Source organism: Misgurnus anguillicaudatus, chromosome 23 (genome assembly GCF_027580225.2).
Source record: "Misgurnus anguillicaudatus chromosome 23, ASM2758022v2, whole genome shotgun sequence".
NCBI lineage: Eukaryota > Metazoa > Chordata > Actinopteri > Cypriniformes > Cobitidae > Misgurnus > Misgurnus anguillicaudatus.
This window is the reverse complement of record NC_073359.2, coordinates 20229299-20250718: the sequence shown is the minus strand read 5'-3', so window position 1 is coordinate 20250718 and position 21420 is coordinate 20229299. Positions and strand designations below refer to the sequence as shown.

The following is a 21420-nucleotide window of genomic DNA, read 5'->3' as shown; positions in this document are numbered from 1 at the left end:
TAGCAAATTTATCAGGCAACTCATTCCCCCCACACCCTTGTGCGCTGGAACCGAGAAGAGAGAAAACTTAAAACCTGCCTTTTGCATTCCACTAGCCAGTTGTAAAATTTCTAATAAAATGTCTTTCCTGGATGCTGAGTAAGAATACTGTATACTTAAAAGAGTGGAGCTGGAATCAGATGTTATAACTGCTTTTCTGTTCGGTTGGTGAATGCACGGCAGGGAAACTAATAAAAAAAAGGAAATTTTGATGCAATTTTTGAAGTTCATTTTTTTTATTTTGTAAAAGTAGGATTAAAAATAGTATTTAAGTGGCATACTGAACAAGCTGATTAGTTGATGTCTGCTGTATGATGTTATTATGAGTATTCAGTAACAGGATATTATACAATAAACTGTATGTCTATATCTATCCTTTTATACATATTTACAATGCTTACAAATCAACATTTGCTCGCAGGTCTTAAATAATTTGTAGATTTGTATTTTATAGTGGTGTTGAAATAAGTTAATTTATTAAACATAAGAAAGTAAATAAAATACGCATTTATAGATGCAATTTGAAACACTGGAAATAACATAATATACAATTTTAATTATCCATCTTTAAATTACAATTTGATCAATACTGCATCTTTTTGTGTACCACAATTGAAATGAAGGCATTGAAATGTAATTTTAATGGACTATCAGCTTTTTGTCATGGCAATGTCAAGTTCACAGGTATTAGCTGAAAACTCCAATATTATTCAGTATATCAGAATCATCATTCGTGGGCATTGTGTCTGAATTGCAGTGTGATGATCTACCTGGACAGTAATAGTATTACAAAAATAATAATGATTACATTACTGCTGGACGAAGTCCTGGAAATGAAGTGTACAAGTTAACAACAAAAAATGTATAAATTTAAGCAACATTGGCATCAACATCATCCAAATAATCTTCAGCATAGTTGAGCATCTGCTGTACAGCGGTGAGAAGCAGGAGATCACAGTTGAGGTTCAGTTCAAGCTCCTGACTGTAATTCTTCACAGGTAACACACAAGACACAGGAACACCCAGTCGAGAGCTGACCTCCTGTACCTGTAGAGTCAATACAAATCTCTCAGTCCATCTGACACACTTTCAGCTCCATATGACACAGTTTCAGCTCTGGAAGATCTCACCTTTGTCTTAATGTAGGAACTGACGTAAACCTTTTGAAGATCCTCCTCCACCAGAGGACACGCCTCGTCTACTTTAGTCATCAAGACGATCTGAGGAACACCTGAAAAATGTTTAATTAAGCAGAGATATAAGCAGCTTAATATGCAACACAAATTTACATTTATATGGCACAAAAATGACAACAGATACAAATAGTCACTCTGTGAAAATCACAGCTATTGACCAATCAGCATTAAGAACCGGAATCACGTGTTTTATAAATGCACATACTCAGCGAGTTCACTTTTTTGCGTATGGCTGCAAGTTTTTCCTCCAGTTTGCTGGACATGAGGGAGATTTTGGTGGCATCTATCATGTAAACCACACAGTGGATCTTCTGCTGTAGAGATGAAGGTCTGGAGGACTTTTGCTCATCACGATGAAATGGTACCATGGGGTTGAACTTGAAGCAAAACAATTTATGGTAAAGTACATTAAGAACCAACTTAAAACTTCAACTAGTTGATTTGGATACAACCCTATCATCTTTATGGTCATCTTACTTGATATCGGTCTGGTATGAGACCCTGAATGATGCTGCTGATGTCCTCAATATCCAGACCTGCACCTGTCTGCTCCTCCAGTCCCATAGTGTCACACAACACAAATGGCAATGGCTTTCCCTCACGGCCATCTTTCAGTGGATATGTGCGAAACTAAAAGAGAACATTGACGTGTTATAGGGACCAAAACAATAAGTCATTAACAGATATTTAACACTTCTTAATAAAGGAAGCTTTTAATGCACCTGTGTGGTGAGACTGGTGCCTGAAGATCCTGCCATGGCTTTGTTGGTCATGCGACCCATAAAGATGGAGTTGATGGAGTTGAAGAAACTGGACTTTCCAGCACCTACAGGACCGATCATTAGGATTCGAACCCGGTTCACAGAGGACACCAGGGGTTTATGATCTTTGATGCACTTCATGAGGTCTTGTTTTTGTCTACAATAGCAGTTAAACCATTAGTTTAACAGCATGAAATGAGCAACAGAGTGAAACAACATTTTGTGAAAACATACTTTTCTGTCCACAGAATATTTCTCCATGGCTTCTCTTTGACTGGACCTGCAGTGACCTGAGGGACTGGAGGATTAACAACTGGAAGACAAATATTGAATAGATGTTTGAACGTGTTAATAAACTATGTTAATAAATTATTAAATGTATGTCCTAAATGTAGTATTATTAGAAGTAGTGATAAAACTTTTTTCTGATGATAGACTTACTCTTGTTCGCCTTGTACACCTCACATTCACAAAGCTGAGTGTTGTTTCCATACAGATTTAAGGCATCATAATTAAATGAGCCGCGTTTATATCCCATATGTCCCTCATCATATAGATAAGGTTGATTTTTATGCATAAAGTATAACTCTTGCCCAAAACTGGGCCCATCTGAGTCATCAATCCGTACATTATATCCAGGAGCTATTTTGATGGTGACAGGGTTCCCTCCATGAATAGGAAAGTAGAAAAGAAAAGCCTCAGAATCAATAATATTCTGCCTACTTTGATTATAATCTTTACTCGTATATCCACCATATATGTGGCCTGAACTGTTGTAGGCTACGAGTAAAGTTGGACCCTGACAATCACAGTTCTTATGAAAAGCAGCAGCATTATATCCATGAACAGACGCTTTAAAGAGAAGAGTCAGATCCACATCACCCAACATGGGACAGAGCAGCTGCTTTTGTTTTTTGGTTAATCTAGATGGGAGGGAAGCCATGTGTCCTGAAGAACAAAACAAGAGATAATATACATTAACATGTAAGCAAATCCAAATGTATATTAATAAATAAATAAAACATCATATAACGGTTGCTGTAATATATTGCTGAAATGGTTATATGTCCTCCTAAGGACCCGAGCTTTGTTTTGCATTTTTTCAGATTTCTTGGTATTTGTCTATTTAACAACAAACGAAACCGAAACCAGTGCGAGTGCAAATAACATTGCTCTTATGATTGGTTAAAATATAACTTACCTTATTTAAAATTATATTCTAAAAAGCGACTTTAGGACTGAAATTGAAGCATTACGATAAAAATGTTCGTTTCATATCATATTAAAATAATCATATAAAATAAACAACCTTTTCATTAAATGTTTAACAAATATTTAGACCTACAATCTGTCTTACCTTTCACAATGAAAAGTCTCTATGCATGAATGAATGAAATGCTTGTAGTTTGTAGATAAATAAAGCAGATGAATTTCAGCAGTCTCCCTCTTTCTCTCCCTCTGTCTGTGTTGTTTCCTCTTCGTGCCGTTAGTTTGTTGTTGTTACGCCCACTAGCGGTTACTGAATGCACGGCAGGGAATTCGTACAAAAGTAATAGAAAAACATTGACTTGAAATGAAAAAGTGAATGAAAGGCATCACTGCATTAACTGAGTATAAAATAATTAAATACAGTATTTGTAGTATCTGCTGTATGATGATCATGTTATTATGAGTATTGAGTAGTAGAATATACTTTAATGATGTTAACCTAACCTACGTGAAAATCCTTTTCTTATTTGAAGAATATTACACATCTTTGTCACACTACACAGGATCTTTCGTGTTATCTATACATCATATGTTACATTTAATAAATCAATAAAGTTATGATTAATTAAAAATAATAGGAGAAAAGTGTCATGCTGGAAATATCTCATAAGTAAATAATCATTAGCATGTTCAGATGTGTTTGATTGGGGTTGGAACTGAATTTTAAAGGACAGGTGGTGCCCTCCAGGAACAGGAATGGAGAACTATGTTTTTTTAGAGCAACTGCAAACTTTACAGTCCTTACAGATTTTCAATAATTTTGTGTAATGCATTTCAGTACACTACACTAATAATAATAATAATAATAATAATAATAATAATTAATTAGCATTGAACAATCTGCTGTGACAGAAGTGGAGGATGGAAATGTTACATTAGTGCCCAAACTAACATGTTCTTTATGTTCTAATATATCCTTTATCATTTAATGTATCCAAATATCTTTAGCTTTAGAAAAAGACCAACTACATCCCAAATGTACAGAGGACACTAAGAATCTGTGAAAAGAAAGACCTGTATCATTGTGTGGGTCAGCTTAAAGGGATAGTTCACCCAAAAATATTTTTTTTGTCATTATTTACTCACTCTTATGTTGTTACAAACCTGAATAAATGTCTTTGTTCTGATGAACACAAAGAAGGATATTTTCAGAAATGTTTGCAAACCATTTGTGGGCCCCATTTTCTTCCATAGTATACTTTTTCCTACTATGGAAGTGAATGGGGTCCACTAATGGTTTGCTTACAAACATTTCTCAAAATATCTTTCTTTGGGTTCATCAAAACAAAGACATTTATTCAGGTTTGTAACAACATGAGGGTAAATTATGACAGAATTTTCATTTTTGGGTGAACTATCCCTTTAAATGCACACGCCTAACTTCTGTTCTGTCCCTTATTAAATAATCAATTATTATTTAGCATCATGTGTTCATGTATATCTGTTATACCCATTTACTGTATCATGTCAGCATTATCAATTAAGTATCATATGTTAACATTTTTGGCTCAATAATGACAATGTATTTACACACACATTTATTATAAATTGAGATTCATTTCATATTATCTAATAAGTAAAAGAGTGATGAGTTTGTTTATAAATCGACAGAATTGATGTGGAAATGTGTCGTAACATTTATTAACTGATGGAATTGTAACTTGTGTTAAATTTATTCATCCACTGATACTTGAAGATATATTAATAATTAACAAAATTATGTACAATATTTAGTCCAATAACAAATCACATAACAATAAATTTTATTAAAAAATATTTTATTTTCAAATAATAAAAAAATACATTTTCTTAGACAGAGATAGACATCAATCGATATTTGCAAGTGTAAATGATATAAAACTGCTTTAACATTATTATATGTGCTTCAATGCCTGCTGAACCCTCATCATAAGTGCACGCATGCGCAGACGTCCCATGAAGCTTAGTGTCATTAACTAAACTCTTGACTCGATCTGTCCGTGATACACCTCCAGGGGTTCAGCTGATCTGTCTTTTATAAATCTGATAAAACTAAAGACTCTTCAGAGATAAAGAATGCAAAACTACTCTATCAAGAATAACATGAGATGAGCAGAAACACTGTGTGTTAAAGTTTTTATGAATAAATCTCAGTTCATTCAGAGTATCACTGGATGTTTATCATTTCAAACGACTTCAAATAATAATAAAACAGTGACTTTACAAAGTAACATTTTTAATAAAATGACTTACCTCTGAAACAGATGAATAAAATGTTGTGCTGCTTTATAGATCACCTCCTTTATGTGGCCATCAAGATCCCTGCATGCAATGTGATAAAGAAAACAATGTGAATTATGTGCTATATACAAACATTAACAGTCAACAATTCATATACAGATCTCTCTTACAGTGTAAACCTTACAGATGTTTTCACCTTTACATATTAAATAAAATATTATTTACTGTGTTTATTAAAAAACAAACTCTTCAGAAATGATTTACGGTCAAATTTTCATTAGTTGTCCATGTCATAACCAATAAACTTTAATGTTTGCTTATAATAAAAATAAGTGTTATGCTGCAGTCAGAAATATCTCATATATTATACGTCATAAGCTGTAGGGAGATGTTTATAAAACCTTCTGATCTTTTAAGATTGTATTCAGTTAGAAGATGTAAAGATCTTGAATTGATTTTAAGTTAGTTTACAGTTTACTGCTTGAACTCATCTGTGATCTGTCCTGCTCAGTGATACTATAAGATACTATAAGAGAACGGAGAAACTTTAGTGAAGTTTCTCTCCCAGTGATTTCAACCTAACTTGGGTCTTTGTCTTATAAGGTTTACAGTAAGCTTGCTTTCTAGTGGGTGATGGAAATGTTGGTAAAACCTGATTACATATACATTACATTTAAGTTTGTCACAATAAATAACTATAATGAATGTGTCACAAATAATGTTTGTTTTCTGCACTAGTCTCTGTTTCATAAAAAAATATTTTTATTTATTTTCTCCATATGGGGGTGGGGTTTGAGGAGGTGAGTTTGGATCTCCTCGTCTTGAGATTTTTAAATCAATCCGTTAAGTCTTGCTTTTTTGGATGGAGAGACCATGTCTTCAGATAATTCCTGCAAATAAAGCGAACAGAGATATAAGACATTAAATAACTAAAAAAAACAATCAAATTCACTGGTATAAATCTACCTGAGCAGTACAAGGAGCCGGACGCTTTAGACAGCGACGCTGAGGAGGAGGAGAGACGGGCACTTGCTGGATTGGCTGACTGCGATTAGATAAAAAAATATAAAAGTACTGTGAGAATTGCATCAGCAAACAATTAAAAGATCACTAAAAGATCTAAAACATCATAAAAGATCTCAAATCAAAAACTAAATGTAATATAACAAAAGTTAAGGTTGAAATAAAGACTTACTGAGAAACAGAAGAAGAGTCCACCTCCCCAGCGTCGGCTTTATTTTGCTGTAAATAAAACAATCATAGATTTAATAAATTAAATTCATAATGAAATTGTCATTAATAATGTTTAGGGCTTTGGTGAAATCTACCTGAGAAGATGAGGAAGCCTGAGGAGGCGTGACCTCATCCAATGGCCCAAACAGTCTGGCCTTTTTTGGCTTTGGCTCCATCTCATCTCTGACTCCATTATTTTGCTGTAATTAAGATTTAATACACGTATATTAAAAAACATTGAAATTAACATTAAGTTCTGCTAAAGGCTTCAGTTTAAATCTACCTGTAGAGGAGATGGAGCCCGACGCTTCCTGGACGGAGGTAGAGAAGGAGGCGCAAGAGGAGGCGTTTGACCTTGAGGAGGTGGAAGTCTACACATACAAATAAAGAGACTGTAAGAACTGTTTCTGCTAACATTTAAATAATAAAAAATTAAAAACACAGATAAACGTAATACTAGACTGGTTACAGATGAATTAAGAGAGAGTTTGATAAACTTACTGAGATAAGGAACGGTCATTAACCTTCATGTCCTCAACAACATCTGCATTTTTTTGCTGTAAGTCAAAACAATCATGTTTAATACATTAACATGAAACTAGTTTTTCATTAATATTGACACTAATAATGTTCACAATCTACCTGAGAGGACGGAGGCGTCTGGGGCAGAGGAGGCGCAACTGTGGCCGACAGACCACTGGGAGGTGAAGGTCTATAAACACATTTACAAATATTGTTAAGAACTTTTTCTGCAAATAATTAACCAATAAAATATTTAGTTTACAGTAAAAGATTTAAAAACACAGCTAAACTTAATACTAGACTGGTTACAGATGAATTTATAGAGACTTTGATAAACTTACTGAGACGACAGAGGCGTTTGGGGCTGAGGAGGCGCAAATGCGGCCGAAAGACCACTGGGAGATGAAGGTCTAAAAACACATTTAAATAAATTGTCAAGAACTGTTTCTGTAAACATTTGTGCAAATAAAAAAGGTAAAGTGTAAAACAGACAGACAATGATAAACTTACTGAGCTTTAAGATCGCTTGCTGTTAAGCACAGTTTGGCCCTCTTTGGCTTTGGCTCCATCTCATCTCTGACTCCATTATTTTGCTGTAATTAAGATTTAATACACATATATTAAAACAAACTGAAATTAACATTAAGTTCTGCTAAAACCTTCAGTTTAAATCTACCTGTAGAGGAGATGGAGCCCGACGCTTCCTGGACTGAGACAGAGAAGGAGGCGCAAGAGGAGGTGTTTGACTCTGAGGAGGTGGAAGTCTACACATTCAAATAAAGAGACTGTAAGAACTGTTTCTGCTAACATTTAAACAATAAAAAAGTTTAATGTACAAGATTTTAAAAAACAGCTAAAGGTAATACTAGACTGGTTACAGATTAATTTAGAGAGATTTTGATAAACTTACTGAGAAGATGAACTGTCCTCAAGCTTCATGTCCTGCAAAGCATCTGCGATATTTTGCTGTAAATAAAACAATCATGTTTAATACATTTACATGAAACTAGTTTTTCATTAATATTGGCACTAATAATGTTTACAATCTACCTGAGAGGACGAAGGCGGAGGTTGAGGAGGTGCAACCGGAGTTGCCAAGCCATCTGGAGAGGAAGGTCTAAAAACACATTTACATTTTTTTAAAGAACTGTTTCTGCTAACACTTGAACAATAAAAAAGTTTACTGTACAAGATTTAAAAACACAACTAAAAGGTAATACTAGACTGATTACAGATGAATTTAGAGAGACTTTGATAAACTTACTGAGAAGATGAACGGTCCTCAAGCTTCATGTCCTGCAAAGCGTCTGCGATATTTTGCTGTAAATAAAACAATCATGTTTAATACATTTACATACTTTTTCATTAATATTTACACTAATAATGTTCACAATCTACCAGAGAGGACAGAGGTGCCCGGGGCAGAGGAGGCGCAACTGCAGCTGATAGACCATGTGGAGGTGAATGTCTAAAAACACATTTAAAAATTGGTTAAGAACCGTTTCTACAAACATTTAAACAATAAAATATTTAGTTTACTGTAAAAGATTTAAAAACACAACTAAACGTAACTCTACACTGGTTACAGATGAATTTAGAGAGACTTTGATAAACTTACTGAGATAAGGAACTGTCCTCAACCTCCATGTTCTCCACAGCGTCTGTGTTGTTTTGCTGTAAATAAAACAATCATGTTTAATACATTTACATGAAATTAGTTTTTCATTAAAATTGACACTAATAAGCTTCACAATCTACCTGAGAAAACGAAGGCGGAGGCTGAGGAGGTGCAACTGCTGCTGGAGGCTGTGGAGCAGGTGCAGGAGGAGGGAAGGAAAGGACCCCTGCTGGAGGAGGCGCAACTGCGGCCGACGAACCATGTGAGGGTGAAGGTCTATAAACACACATTTAATAAAATGTTAAAGAACTGTTTCTGCTAACATATGAACAATAAAAAAGTTTACTGTAAAAGATTTAAAAACACAGCTAAAGGTAATACCACACTAGTTACAGATGCATTTAGAAAGACTTTGATAAACTTACTGAGATAAGAAACTGTCCTTAACCTTCATGTCCTTCAGAGCGTCTGTGATATTTTGCTGTAAATAAAACAATCATGTTTAATACACTTACATACTTTTTCATTAATATTGGCACTAATAATGTTCACAATCTACCAGAAAGGACGGAGGCAGAGGTTGAGGAGGCGCAACCGGAGTTGCCAAGCCATATGGAGGTGAAGGTCTAAAAACACATTAAAATATATTGTCAAGAACTTTTTCTGAAAACATTTAAACAATAAAAAAATTTACGTTTACTGTAAAAGATTTAAAAACACATCTAAACTTAATACTAGACTGGTTACAGATGAATTTAAAGAGACTTTGATAAACTTACTGAGAAGATGAACCATCAACCTCCATGCCCTCAACAGCGTCAGCGGTATTTTGCTGTAAGTAAAACAATCAGAGATTTAAAACATTTACATGAAACTACGTTTTCATTAATATTGACACTAATAATGTTCACAATCTACCTGAGAGGACGGAGGCGGAGGTTGAGGAGGCGCAACCGGAGTTGCCAAGCCATCTGGAGGTGAAGGTCTAAAAATACATTAAAATATATTGTCAAGAACTTTTTCTGAAAACATTTAAACAATAAAAAAATTTACGTTTACTGTAAAAGATTTAAAAACACATCTAAACTTAATACTAGACTGGTTACAGATGAATTTAAAGAGACTTTGATAAACTTACTGAGAAGATGAACCATCAACCTCCATGCCCTCAACAGCGTCAGCGGTATTTTGCTGTAAGTAAAACAATCAGAGATTTAAAACATTTACATGAAACTACGTTTTCATTAATATTGACACTAATAATGTTCACAATCTACCTGAGAGGACGGAGGCGGAGGTTGAGGAGGCGCAACCGGAGTTGCCAAGCCATCTGGAGGTGAAGGTCTAAAAACACATTAAAATATATTGTCAAGAACTTTTTCTGAAAACATTTAAACAATAAAAAAAATTACGTTTACTGTAAAAGATTTAAAAACACATCTAAACTTAATACTAGACTGGTTACAGATGAATTTAAAGAGACTATGATAAACTTACTGAGAAGATGAACCATCAACCTCCATGTCCTCCACAGCGTCTGTGTTGTTTTGCTGTAAATAAAAGAATCATGTTTAATACATTTACATACTTTTTCATTAATATTTTCACTGATAATGCTTACAATCTACCTGAGAGGACGGAGGCGCCTGGAGCTGAGGAGGTGCAACTGCAGCTGGAGGCTGTGGAGCAGGTGCAGGAGGAGGGCAGGAGAGGACCTTGGCTGGAGGCTGTGGAGCAGGTGCAGGAGGGGAGGAGAGGACCCCTGCTGGAGGCTGTGGAGCAGGTGCAGGTGGAGGGGAGGAGAGGACCCCTGCTGCAGGCTGTGGAGCAGGTGCAGGAGGAGGGGAGGAGAGGACCCCTGCTGGAGGCTGTGGAGCAGGTGCAGGAGGAGGGGAGGAGAGGACCCCTGTTGGAGGCTGTGGAGCAGGTACAGGTGGAGCGGAGGAGAGGACCCCTGCTGCAGGCTGTGGAGCAGGTGCAGGAGGAGGGGAGGAGAGGACCCCTGCTGGAGGCTGTGGAGCAGGTGCAGGAGGAGGGGAGGAGAGGACCCCTGTTGGAGGCTGTGGAGCAGGTACAGGTGGAGGGGAGGAGAGGACCCCTGCTGCAGGCTGTGGAGCAGGTGCAGGAGGAGGGGAGGAGAGGACCCCTGCTGGAGGCTGTGGAGCAGGAACAGGTGGAGCGGAGGAGAGGACACCTGCTGGAGGCTGTGGAGCAGGTGCAGGAGGGGAGGAGAGGACCCCTGCTGGAGGCTGTGGAGCAGGTGCAGGTGGAGGGGAGGAGAGGACACCTGCTGGAGGCTGTGGAGCAGGTGCAGGAGGGGAGGAGAGGACCCCTGCTGGAGGCTGTGGAGCAGGTGCAGGTGGAGGGGAGGAGAGGACCCCTGCTGCAGGCTGTGGAGCAGGTGCAGGAGGAGGGGAGGAGAGGACCCCTGCTGGAGGCTGTGGAGCAGGTGCAGGAGGAGGGGAGGAGAGGACCCCTGTTGGAGGCTGTGGAGCAGGTACAGGTGGAGCGGAGGAGAGGACACCTGCTGGAGGCTGTGGAGCAGGTGCAGGAGGAGGGGAGGAGAGGACTCCTGCTGCAGGCTGTGGAGCAGGTGCAGGAGGAGGGGAGGAGAGGACCCCTGCTGGAGGCTGTGGAGCAGGTACAGGTGGAGCGGAGGAGAGGACACCTGCTGGAGGCTGTGGAGCAGGTGCAGGAGGAGGGGAGGAGAGGACCCCTGTTGGAGGCTGTGGATTTGCGGGAGGAGGTGTGGACTCCTCACGAGATGCCTTCGGTTCCACCGTAAACCAAAGGTCACTCCACTGCGGAAAACCTTCTGAGAACGAAACAAAGAGGTTAAATGAAACAACTTGATGACAACAAAATGATTTTCAAAAATAAACTAAATCAAGTGCCTCCACACCTTTCACGGGAGCTGCAGGCTTCATTTCTGCCCTGGGGACCACTCGGCCGACCCAAGGCAGAAATGGTGCTGGTTGGATGCTGAGTGGCTCCACGTCACTACAGTCATCCGAAACAGAGGAACTCCTGAAATATCAAAATAATAATTCAGTAAATTAGAGCTAAAAACTAAAATCTTGCAAATGGACAGCTCTGATGTAAGAGACATGAGTACAAACATCCATTACAAAGAGTTTTAATGTTGTGTAAGTCTTATGTTACCCTTTAGTGAGAGAGCTGATATCAGAGCCTGTTCCAGACTCAGAAGATAGCTCATGGTGGGATGAAGACTTTGACCCCCCCTCCTCAAAGTCTTCATCCTCAACCACGGCTTTCTCCTCTGGACCTGTAAGTGAAAAGAACAGATACAAATTAAGGATCCCAGCATCATCCTTAAATCCAGCATATCGTCCAGGACTCTCATTCTAAGATTCAGTGTCAGTGTGGTAAAGGACAGCAAAACACTTCAAAGCTTCAAATAATTGTTATTTTCAGAAAAATTTCACTTATTGTTAATCAATCCTACAAAAACCATATCGACTACACATTAACTGCAAAAAATAATGATGAGGTTACACAAGGGAATAATATTAATATGTGATTCATTAAAAAGTCATTTGGCTAAAGGTGTCTCTATCTCTCACACATTTCACTCAGTGTTTTTTTCATACTCTGTAAATCACTGAACATCAATCACAGATATTGTTGGACTTATACAGGTTACAGGTGACAATGTATGAACTTACAGGCTTCCTCTGGCACCGCAGGAGTCTGAGGAGCAGCGGCTCCATCAGCTGGACTCACATCAGAGTCGGACCTCACGGAGCCGTGAGCATCCTCCTAGAAATCACATCATCATCAGTTAGGTTATGCGTAAGTTTCTGTGAAACACTCTGGTTGGTATTGAAATGTGATGTTTTACTTTTGTAATTACATAATTCATCTCTATAACAACTCTCTGAAGATGACACAAGCAGACAGAATCTCACCTGATGTGTGCCAGCTGCCTTGGCGGATGGAGGTGTGCACTCCTCAAAAGAAGCGTTGTGGTCCACCGTGTCAGAAAGGTCACTCCACTGCGAAGAACCTTCTGAGAACAAAGCAAAGAGGTTAAATGAAACAACTTGATGACAACAGAATGATTTTCACAAATATACTAAATCAAGCCCATCCACACCTTCCACGGGAGCTGGTAGCTTCATTCCAGCTCTGGGGACCCGGCCGACCCAAGGCAGAGAGAGAGGTGCTGGTTGGATGTTTAGTGGCTCCACGTCACTACAGTCATCCAAAACAGAGGAACTCCTGAAATATCAAAATAATAATTCAGTAAATTAGAGCTAAAAACTAAAATCTTGGAAATGGACAGCTCTGATATAAGACACATGAGAACAGACATCCATTACAAAGAGTTTTAATGTTGTGTAAGTCTTATGTTACCCTTTGGTAAGAGAGCTGATATCAGAGCCTATTCCAGACTCAGAAGATAGCTCATGGTGGGATGAAGACTTTGTACCCCCCTCCTCAAAGTCTTCATCCTCATCCATGGCTTTCTCCTCTGGACCTGTAAGTGAAAAGAACAGATAAAAATTAAGGATCCCAGCATCATCCTTAAATCCAGCATATCGGGATTGTCATTCTGAGATTCAGTGTCAGTGTGGTAAAGGACAGCAAAACATTCAAAGCTTCAAATAATTGTTATTTTCAGAAAATGTTCATTTATTGTTAATCAATCTTACAAAAACCACATCGACTACACATTAACTGCAAAAAATAATGATCAGTATTCATAAGGGAATGATTAGGGAATCATTAAAATGTCCTTTGGCTAAAGGTGTCTCTATCTCACACACATTTCACTCAGTGTTTTTTTTTTTACATCAGTCACAGATATTTTTGGACTTATACAGATTACAGGTGAGAATGTATGTACTTACAGGCTTCCTCTGGCACCGCAGGCACCGCAGGAGTCTGAGGAGCGGCGGCTCCGTCAGATGAACTCACTTCGGATGTCACCGAGTCGTGAGCATCCTCCTAGAAATCACACAATCATCAGTTAACACTCTGGTTGGTATTGAAATGTAATGTTTTACTTTTGAAATTACATAATTCATCTCTATAAAAACTCTCTGAAGATGACACAAGCAGACAGGATCTCACCTGATGTGTGCCGGCTGCCTCGGCGGATGGAGGTGTGGACACCTCATATGAAGCATTGTGGTCCACCGTGTAAGAAAGGTCACTCAACTGCGGAGAACCCTCTGAGAACAAAGCAAAGAGGTTAAATGAAACAACTTGATGACAACAAAATTATTTTCACAAATATACTAAATCAAGTCTGTCCACACCTTCCACGGGAGCTGGTAGCTTCATTCCAGCTCTGGGGACCTGGCCAACCCAAGGCAGAGAGAGAGGTGCTGGTTGGATGCTGAGGGCTTCAACCTCCCTATAGATGTCCACATCAGAGGAACTCCTGAAAATATATCAAAGCAATAAGTCAGTAAATTAGAGCTTAAATCTTGGAAATGGACAGCTCTGATATAAGACACATAAGTACAGACATCCATTACAAAGAGTTTTAATGTTGTGTAAATCTTATTTTACCCTTTGGCGAGAGAGCTGGTGTCATAGCCTGTTCCAGACACGGTAGATAGCTCATGGTGGGATGAAGACTCTGACCCCCCCTCCTCAAAGTCTTCATCCTCAACCACGGCTTTCTCCTCTGGACCTATAAGTGAAAAGAACAGATAAAAATTAAGGATCCAAGCGTCATCATTTAATCCAGCATATCGTCCAGGATTGTCATTCTGAGATTTAGTGGCAGTGTGGTAAAGGACAGCAAAACACTTCAAAGCTTCAAATAATTGTTATTTTCAGAAAAATGTCATTTATTATTAATCAATCCTACAAAAACCACATCGACTACACATTAACTGCAAAAAGTAATCATCAGTATTCATAAGGGAATTATTAAGGAATCATTTAAAAGTCCTCTGGCTAAAGGTGTCTCTATCTCTCTCTCTCACACACATTTCACTCAGTGTTTTTTGTTTGAACATCAGTCACAGATAATGTTGAACTTATACAGATTACAGGTGAAAATGTATGAACTTACAGGCTTCCTCTGCTGTCGACTCTGGAGGAGGTGGCGTGATCACACCGGACCTCACCGAAGCCTCAGCATCCTGATGCGGACTGCTCGGTTCACCGAGCGCCTCCTCCTGTAAAACAGGTACGGAGGGCTCGATGAACTGAGGAGCAGAAACGGCTCTGCTGATTGTAACAGGGGGGCGATTCTCCTTGATAAACAGGAGAGTCGACCCTTTGTCCAACTCAGCAAGAAACTCGTCTGCTGAAAGACAGCTCCGCGATCCTCGTTTAACAACGATAACGGGATTCATGATAAACACAAAATCCACAAGACAAACAAACACGCAGAACAAACACCACAAAAAAGCACGAAAAACGCTGAAAATAGCCTTGGACTCGAGAAAGTACCAAAACACGCCGAACTGTAAACCCACGAAATAATGAAGGGCGTGCTGACTTATATAGCCTCTGAAACTCGACGTAATAATCACTGCATTGCAGCGTCACCCTTGCGAAAATTAACCATGGTTACTGTAGTAAAACCATGGCAACCACAAAACAGAAACATATATTTTTTAACAAAATATAATATATTTTCATTATAAATATATATTTATATAATTGCTTTATAAATATAAGTTTTATCGTGAAATGTCTATCTTTCTATATTAGATAAAAATTCTTCAACAATTAAATTCCCTTAAGTTCAAGTCCAAAGTTTACAAATTTAAGAAGAAATATTTTGCATACAGCGCCCTTCAGATATTTTCTTGTAACATTTGAGAAGTAAATGATCACATCTTTTAAACTATTATATTATTTATGCTTAATAATTACACGTCAGTATTTGTTGTACTGCTTGCTATTTGTGTTGACCTTAATAAGTAAATAAAACGCCATATATTTTGTCCGGAAAATGGACATTTATTATTGTATTGGTTTTAACTTTAAATAAAAATTGGATTGTTATGAGTTTAAATGTAACATCTTTTGAGGCAAATGTTCGTCTATGAACAGATTCGCATTCATAACAAACTGTGTTAGACATTAACATTTGTTTTTTATCATAGAAAAATCCATTTACAATCTTTAAGTTTAAAATGTTTTGAAATAAATGAGGTAGCAAACACAGAGACAAATATTTAAAGATTTAAACGGGGATCATTGTATATTTCAGTCTGAGCTTTTAAGAAGAATAATTAAAATGTATGTAAAATTGTCACCAGCTATGCATTTTAAATAACTGCAAGTGTTATAGATGACATACGTTTAATAATAGTGTACATTACCACCTCATGCTTGTTTATTATGACTTTCGATTCAAAACATTAAATATTTTTTTTTGATAATAAACAGCGCACACACACAAAAGATTAAAAACACAAAATCGCATGAACAGAATCAATAAGTAACGTTAGATACATTTGTTTTTACATTTCAAAATATATATATTTATATTCACATATCTCTACACCCCGCACTTAGCCTAATATACAAGTAATTAATTTTTAAAAAAAATACACTAAAACCACAAAAGAAAAGAAGATTAAAATAATAGAACTGATAATAACAACGATAATCATCATAATAAGTAAATAAATACATTAAGAGGGAGTGTTATTGAAAGGTTAATTTGGTGTAACCATGACACATGTTTTCTGTATTTTCTATTTCACAAAATGAAATAGCGAAATAACACATTCTTTTTTATTTATCTGTCGGAGCCGATGATGTAGCGCTTGGACATGTGGTGCTTTTGCACTTTTCGGCGACCCGAGTTCGATTCCCGACTCGTGGTCATTTGCCTCTTTCATACCCCTCTCTCCTCTCTGTCCTCTCCTCTATTACTGATTAAATAAAAGGTAAAATTAATATTATTTTTGGTAAATTTTATTACAGATCACTATTCCTCGTATTTAAACATGAACCTTAAGATGATATTGTCTCCTTAAACGGACATCATAGCAGTCTCACATAGCTGCCTGCCTGTAGATTAAGTCTGCTTACCACCGAATACAAGTTACTTACTTTGATTTATGCAAACAGACTCAAAACAGGACTACACCATCTTATCAATGAGACACAGACTGGATTTATGAAAGGACGGCATATTAGCTGCAACATAAGACTTGTGTTAGACTTAATTGATTATGCGGACTCTATTAATTCAGACGCCATTATTTTATTCTTAGATTTCTACAAAGCGTTCGACACCGTCGAACATGAATTCCTCTTTGCGTCCTTAAACATCTTTGGTTTTGGTCCTAGGTTTATATCTGCTGTCAAGATGTTCTATAAAGATATTAACAGCTCTGTGATCATTAATAACAACACGTCCAGAAGATTTAATATAAATATAGGGTGTGCCCTATATCAGCATTCCTTTTTCTATTAGTGGTGGAACTCATGTCGATTCAAATCCTTAACAACCCAAATCTAAAAGGTTTAACCATATTTGATAGAGAAATTAGAATCTCTCAACTTGCTGACGATACAACATTATTCCTAAAAGACAAAAATCAAATTCCACTTGTACTTCAAAATATTCATTCATTCTCTCAGGCTTCTGGTCTAAATTTAAATCTAAATAAATGTGAGGCCCTCTGCCTTTATAACACAAATGAAAAATATACACATGGCATTCCTGTAAAAGACACTGTCAAATATTTAGGTGTCCACATATGTAAGAACCCTAAAATGCGACAAGAATTGAACTTTATTCCCAGAATGAAAATTACAAAAAGCATTTTTAACAACTGGCTCCAGAGGGACCTTTCTATCATTGGCAGAGTCCTTCTGTCAAAAGCAGAAGGTCTCTCACGTTTTGTATATCCTATCCCTCTTTGTTTCAGAATCCACTTGTAACGACATCAATCGTATCTTTTTAAACTTCCTCTGGAGAAACAAACAACATAAGCTTAAAAAATCTGTCTTGTCAAACAATAGGTCAGATGGAGGCCTCGAAATCATTAATTTTATTGATACCAACCACACTTTTAAAATTAACTGGTTAAAAAGATGTTTACTAATGGGTGAAAAATCATTGTGGTATTTTATCCCTCACAATATATTTAGAAAACGTGGCGGTCTAGAATTTCTTCTCAACTGTAACTACTCCCCTTCTAAACTTTCTCTCCATTTGTCCAAATTCCACAAACAAGCTCTATTATCTTGGAAACTGATCTATGTTCATAACTTTTCTCCCCACAAATCACTTTTATGGAACAACCAAGACATTACTGTTAAAAACAAATCCATCTTCTTCCCTACTTGGCATGCACATGGTGTTTCTTTTATCTTTGACCTTTTTGATGAGCATGGTAACATTTTGACTTATGAAAACTTCATGTCTTATTTTAATTTTCCTATACGTGCTCATGAATTTATCACTGTTTGTAAAGCCATTCCCTCTGGTATTGTACAACTTATGAAATGTCATTCTTCATATTTACAAAAAAGTTGTTATAATCCTACACTCACCATTGATAGAAATGTGCTCACTGATACAAAATGTAACAACAAATTCATTAGAAATGTGATACATAGTAAAAATAAGAGCTCTCCTCGAGGGAATTTTTTTTGGGACAATCTGATTCCAGATGTTGATTGGAAAAAGACGTGGTTGTTACCATACAGGTTTTGCATCTCTAACAGGATAATAGAGACTCAGTTTAAAATACTTCATAAGATATACCCATGTAATCTGTTGCTTTCCAAATCACTCTAAAAAATTTGCTGTAATTTTGCAGCTGGTTGCCAGTAACATACTGTAGAAGATAAAGTCAAAAAATGTTTCATGTTCATTTAACTTTGAACAAAATGTTTCCAGTAAATAACATAAATGTAAAATCTACAGTAAGTTACTGGCAGCTAGTTGCCAGTAATACCCATTAATACTGTAATTTCTACAGACATTTTTTACAGTGTACATAGACATTGACCAAAAATGCTCATTGTGTAACAAAGATGATGAATCCCTTTTGCATATTTTTTATGAATGTGAGTATGTACGTAATTTCTGGTTGATGTTATCTAATCACCTTGCTTTTCTTGATAATTCTTACATTTTTACAAAAAGAGATATTGTTTTTTATTTTACACACAAACAGAAATGTATTGAATTTGTTACCAATTTTTTTTTACTTGTATCCAAACATTACATTCACAAACAGAAATTCAAAAAAGAAAAACCTATATTTAAAATGTTTCTCATTGAATTTCAGTACCTCTTATCCACGCTTCGAAGAATTAACAACAAGAAAAACATGATGCTTCTTTCTTTCTATGATGAACTCTTTGCTACTCAAACTTGATATGAACTGACTTATTGATACCACCCCCTTTCCCGCCCCCTCCCTCGTATGTTCATGTGACAAATTTAATGTTGTATTCATATGTATGTACAATAAATGTTCATTAATAAAAAAATAAAATAAAAAAGCCTGTAGATTAAGTGACGCCATAGCTTGTATAACCAATCAGAAAAGCGGAGCGGGAGCAAAAAGTATTTGCATAAAAGCGGACCTAGTTGGGCACACGCTCATGAGTCATGCAGCGCAGCCAACTGCGTCACGGTTATGCAGTATGTGGCAAAGTAGCTGAAGATGTGACAGTTAATGGTTTAATAAATATCATTAGATACATAACTTTAATATTTATTATTTATTACTTATTATTTATTATTATTATTATTAATTACATATATTAAATATGTTTATTAAAATAATTTAAAAATAACTGTTTAATTTAAACGATGTGATTTGTACATTTACTTAGAAGTTTATCAATAGCTTTTCAGTGTCTAGTGTCATTAGCATCTATTTCAAGTTTAAGTTGCACAGTTAATAAGAAGTGGTTAAATAAATTATTAACATATAATATTGACGCACACTAATAGGCCGTGGCACCGGGTTTTTCCACAAATGTACATATCCAGTTTAATCTAAATTAATTATTGTTAAAATTATATCAGCAAGTCTAGTGACAATTATTGATGTTGTTGTAATTTGTGAATTTTTGTTCAAGAAAGATTAGGCTTGTTTGACTTCATGCAGCGCTGGAAGAACCGACAGTCGGATGACGTCAAAGTTCCGCGAGAGCGATTCCTCCGTATGATTTCACTACTCTCTCTCGCGGTACTTTGACGTAATTTGGCTGTCGTGACACTTTAAAAATCTTAAAATAAAATCTCACAACACAAAAAGTGTAAAAAACTGAAACTGAACACAATAATTTAAACGTATCCCGCACCGTCATGTGGGCGGGCGCATCTATGGGTATCTGTACTTTGTTTATGTTCTGATCTTGTTTTTGCAATCAGGAGTGGATTAAATGATGCAGACGGACCGAATAATATTATTAATATGAATGTTAGTAACGTTACTTACATATCATCTCATATGGTTCTGATAATTTCGAACGAATCCAAGAAACACCAGTAAGGGTCCACTCCACTCTTCAAAATGCATCCCACATGTTAATCCAAAACAATGAAAATTAGGGGAAATTCCCGAACGATCCACCATTGTTTACATGCGCGCTTCCGGTTAGTATGATCGATCATGTTCATCTTCAATTAAATATCAATTCTTATCACTGAAAAGTCATGTCTTCCTGCTCCATTAATTTCTTCTAAGCAAAATGACACCGACTTTTACTGTATTGTCCAATCAGATAAGGTTTGAGAACTTTAAATGTCCAGGGAGCGTAATCATTGGGTAAACGGGTTGTCATTTTTTACACCTTAGGTTTTGATTGGATGAAGCCAAAATGCCTAACCAGAGCCATAAAGGTAGACATACGTGTAATAATAATATGTACATTTTCACTTCAGTTAATGCTTGTTTATTATGGTTTTCGATTCAAAACATTTGATGCTTTACACAAATTAAAATTTTTAAATATTTCTTATCTTGTGATAATACACAGCGCACACACAAAAAAAGATAAAAAAAAAACACAAAATCGCATGAACAGAATCAATGAGTAACGTTACATACATTTGTATTTACATTTTAAAAAATAAATAAAAAATACACTTATATTCACATATTTCAAGCTCTACATCCTGCACTTAATATATAGGTATTTAGTGGTTATTTGCCGTTATAAATAAAAATAAAAAAGCAAAATTATTTCCTCAATATTCTTTTTGGTTAATTTTATTTCAAATTACTATTCCTCGTATTACACATGAACCTTTAAAAACTGAGTAAGTTCTCCTGAACAGATATCATAACAGTCTCACATAGCTGCCTGCAGAATTAAGTGACATCATAGCTTGTTAACCAATCAGAAATGAACCAGATGAACCTCATACAATCTCCCATTTGTCCCAAGTTGTTTTTCGCCCCCTAGCGGTTGGTGAATGCAGGCAGGTAAACTAAAAATGCATTTTCGCATAAAATAAGTAGGTACTGTACAAGCTGATTAGTTGATGTCTGCTGTATGATGTTATTATGAGTATTCAGTAACAAGATATTAAACAACTATAGGATCCTTTTACACATCTTCTTTACAATGCTCTATGCTGGAG

At 36.6% G+C, this 21420-nt stretch overlaps 4 protein-coding genes across 11 annotated transcripts in view; all 4 read right to left on the bottom strand.

The window, feature by feature from the left end:
• Window positions 1–804: 804 nt before the first annotated feature.
• The window catches only part of LOC129453745 (interferon-induced protein 44-like), a 69387-nt gene continuing 48771 nt past the window's right edge, over window positions 805–21420 (bottom strand). For 2 of the 6 annotated variants that reach the window (XM_073861915.1, XM_073861913.1), the window contains exons 4-8: window positions 1958–2153; window positions 1713–1865; window positions 1441–1612; window positions 1170–1270; window positions 805–1086 (exon numbers count right to left, since the gene is read on the bottom strand). In XM_073861915.1, coding sequence (XP_073718016.1) covers window positions 910–1086; window positions 1170–1270; window positions 1441–1612; window positions 1713–1865; window positions 1958–2153 — 799 coding nt within the window. In that variant the 3' untranslated portion in view covers window positions 805–909. Of the gene's footprint in view, window positions 1087–1169; window positions 1271–1440; window positions 1613–1712; window positions 1866–1957; window positions 2154–2230; window positions 2310–2437; window positions 2945–3353; window positions 3516–21420 lie in introns of those variants that run through there. The other 4 variants (XM_055218105.2, XM_073861917.1, XM_055218106.2 and 1 more) reach the window with 4 other exon arrangements.
• Window positions 6230–9692, bottom strand: LOC141359451 (uncharacterized). Of its 3 annotated transcripts, XM_073861922.1 has the most exons (19): window positions 9638–9692; window positions 9418–9484; window positions 9284–9339; window positions 8999–9134; window positions 8859–8914; window positions 8639–8708; window positions 8505–8560; window positions 8291–8357; window positions 8151–8206; window positions 7917–8004; window positions 7751–7833; window positions 7582–7650; window positions 7361–7430; window positions 7220–7275; window positions 7002–7089; window positions 6814–6918; window positions 6681–6727; window positions 6452–6530; window positions 6230–6375 (listed from the first exon to the last, which is right to left on the bottom strand). In XM_073861922.1, exons 1-19 carry the CDS (start codon window positions 9661–9663, stop codon window positions 6316–6318), a joined length of 1335 nt encoding a protein of 444 aa, XP_073718023.1. In that variant the 5' UTR covers window positions 9664–9692; the 3' UTR covers window positions 6230–6315. The 3 variants fall into 3 exon arrangements, with proteins under 3 accessions (XP_073718023.1, XP_073718024.1, XP_073718025.1); XM_073861923.1 differs by lacking the exon at window positions 7582–7650; XM_073861924.1 differs by lacking the exons at window positions 8151–8206; window positions 8291–8357.
• Window positions 9756–12741, bottom strand: LOC141359608 (uncharacterized). Its single transcript, XM_073862333.1, has 9 exons — window positions 12733–12741; window positions 12545–12638; window positions 12021–12144; window positions 11761–11885; window positions 10487–11673; window positions 10356–10408; window positions 10136–10202; window positions 9997–10049; window positions 9756–9843 (listed from the first exon to the last, which is right to left on the bottom strand). The coding sequence occupies exons 1-9, from the start codon at window positions 12739–12741 to the stop codon at window positions 9756–9758; spliced, it is 1800 nt and encodes a 599-aa protein (XP_073718434.1).
• LOC141359607 (uncharacterized) lies at window positions 13549–15734 on the bottom strand. The gene is made up of 6 exons (XM_073862332.1): window positions 14911–15734; window positions 14400–14523; window positions 14144–14268; window positions 13956–14056; window positions 13733–13829; window positions 13549–13559 (listed from the first exon to the last, which is right to left on the bottom strand). Exons 1-6 carry the CDS (start codon window positions 15194–15196, stop codon window positions 13549–13551), a joined length of 744 nt encoding a protein of 247 aa, XP_073718433.1. The 5' UTR covers window positions 15197–15734.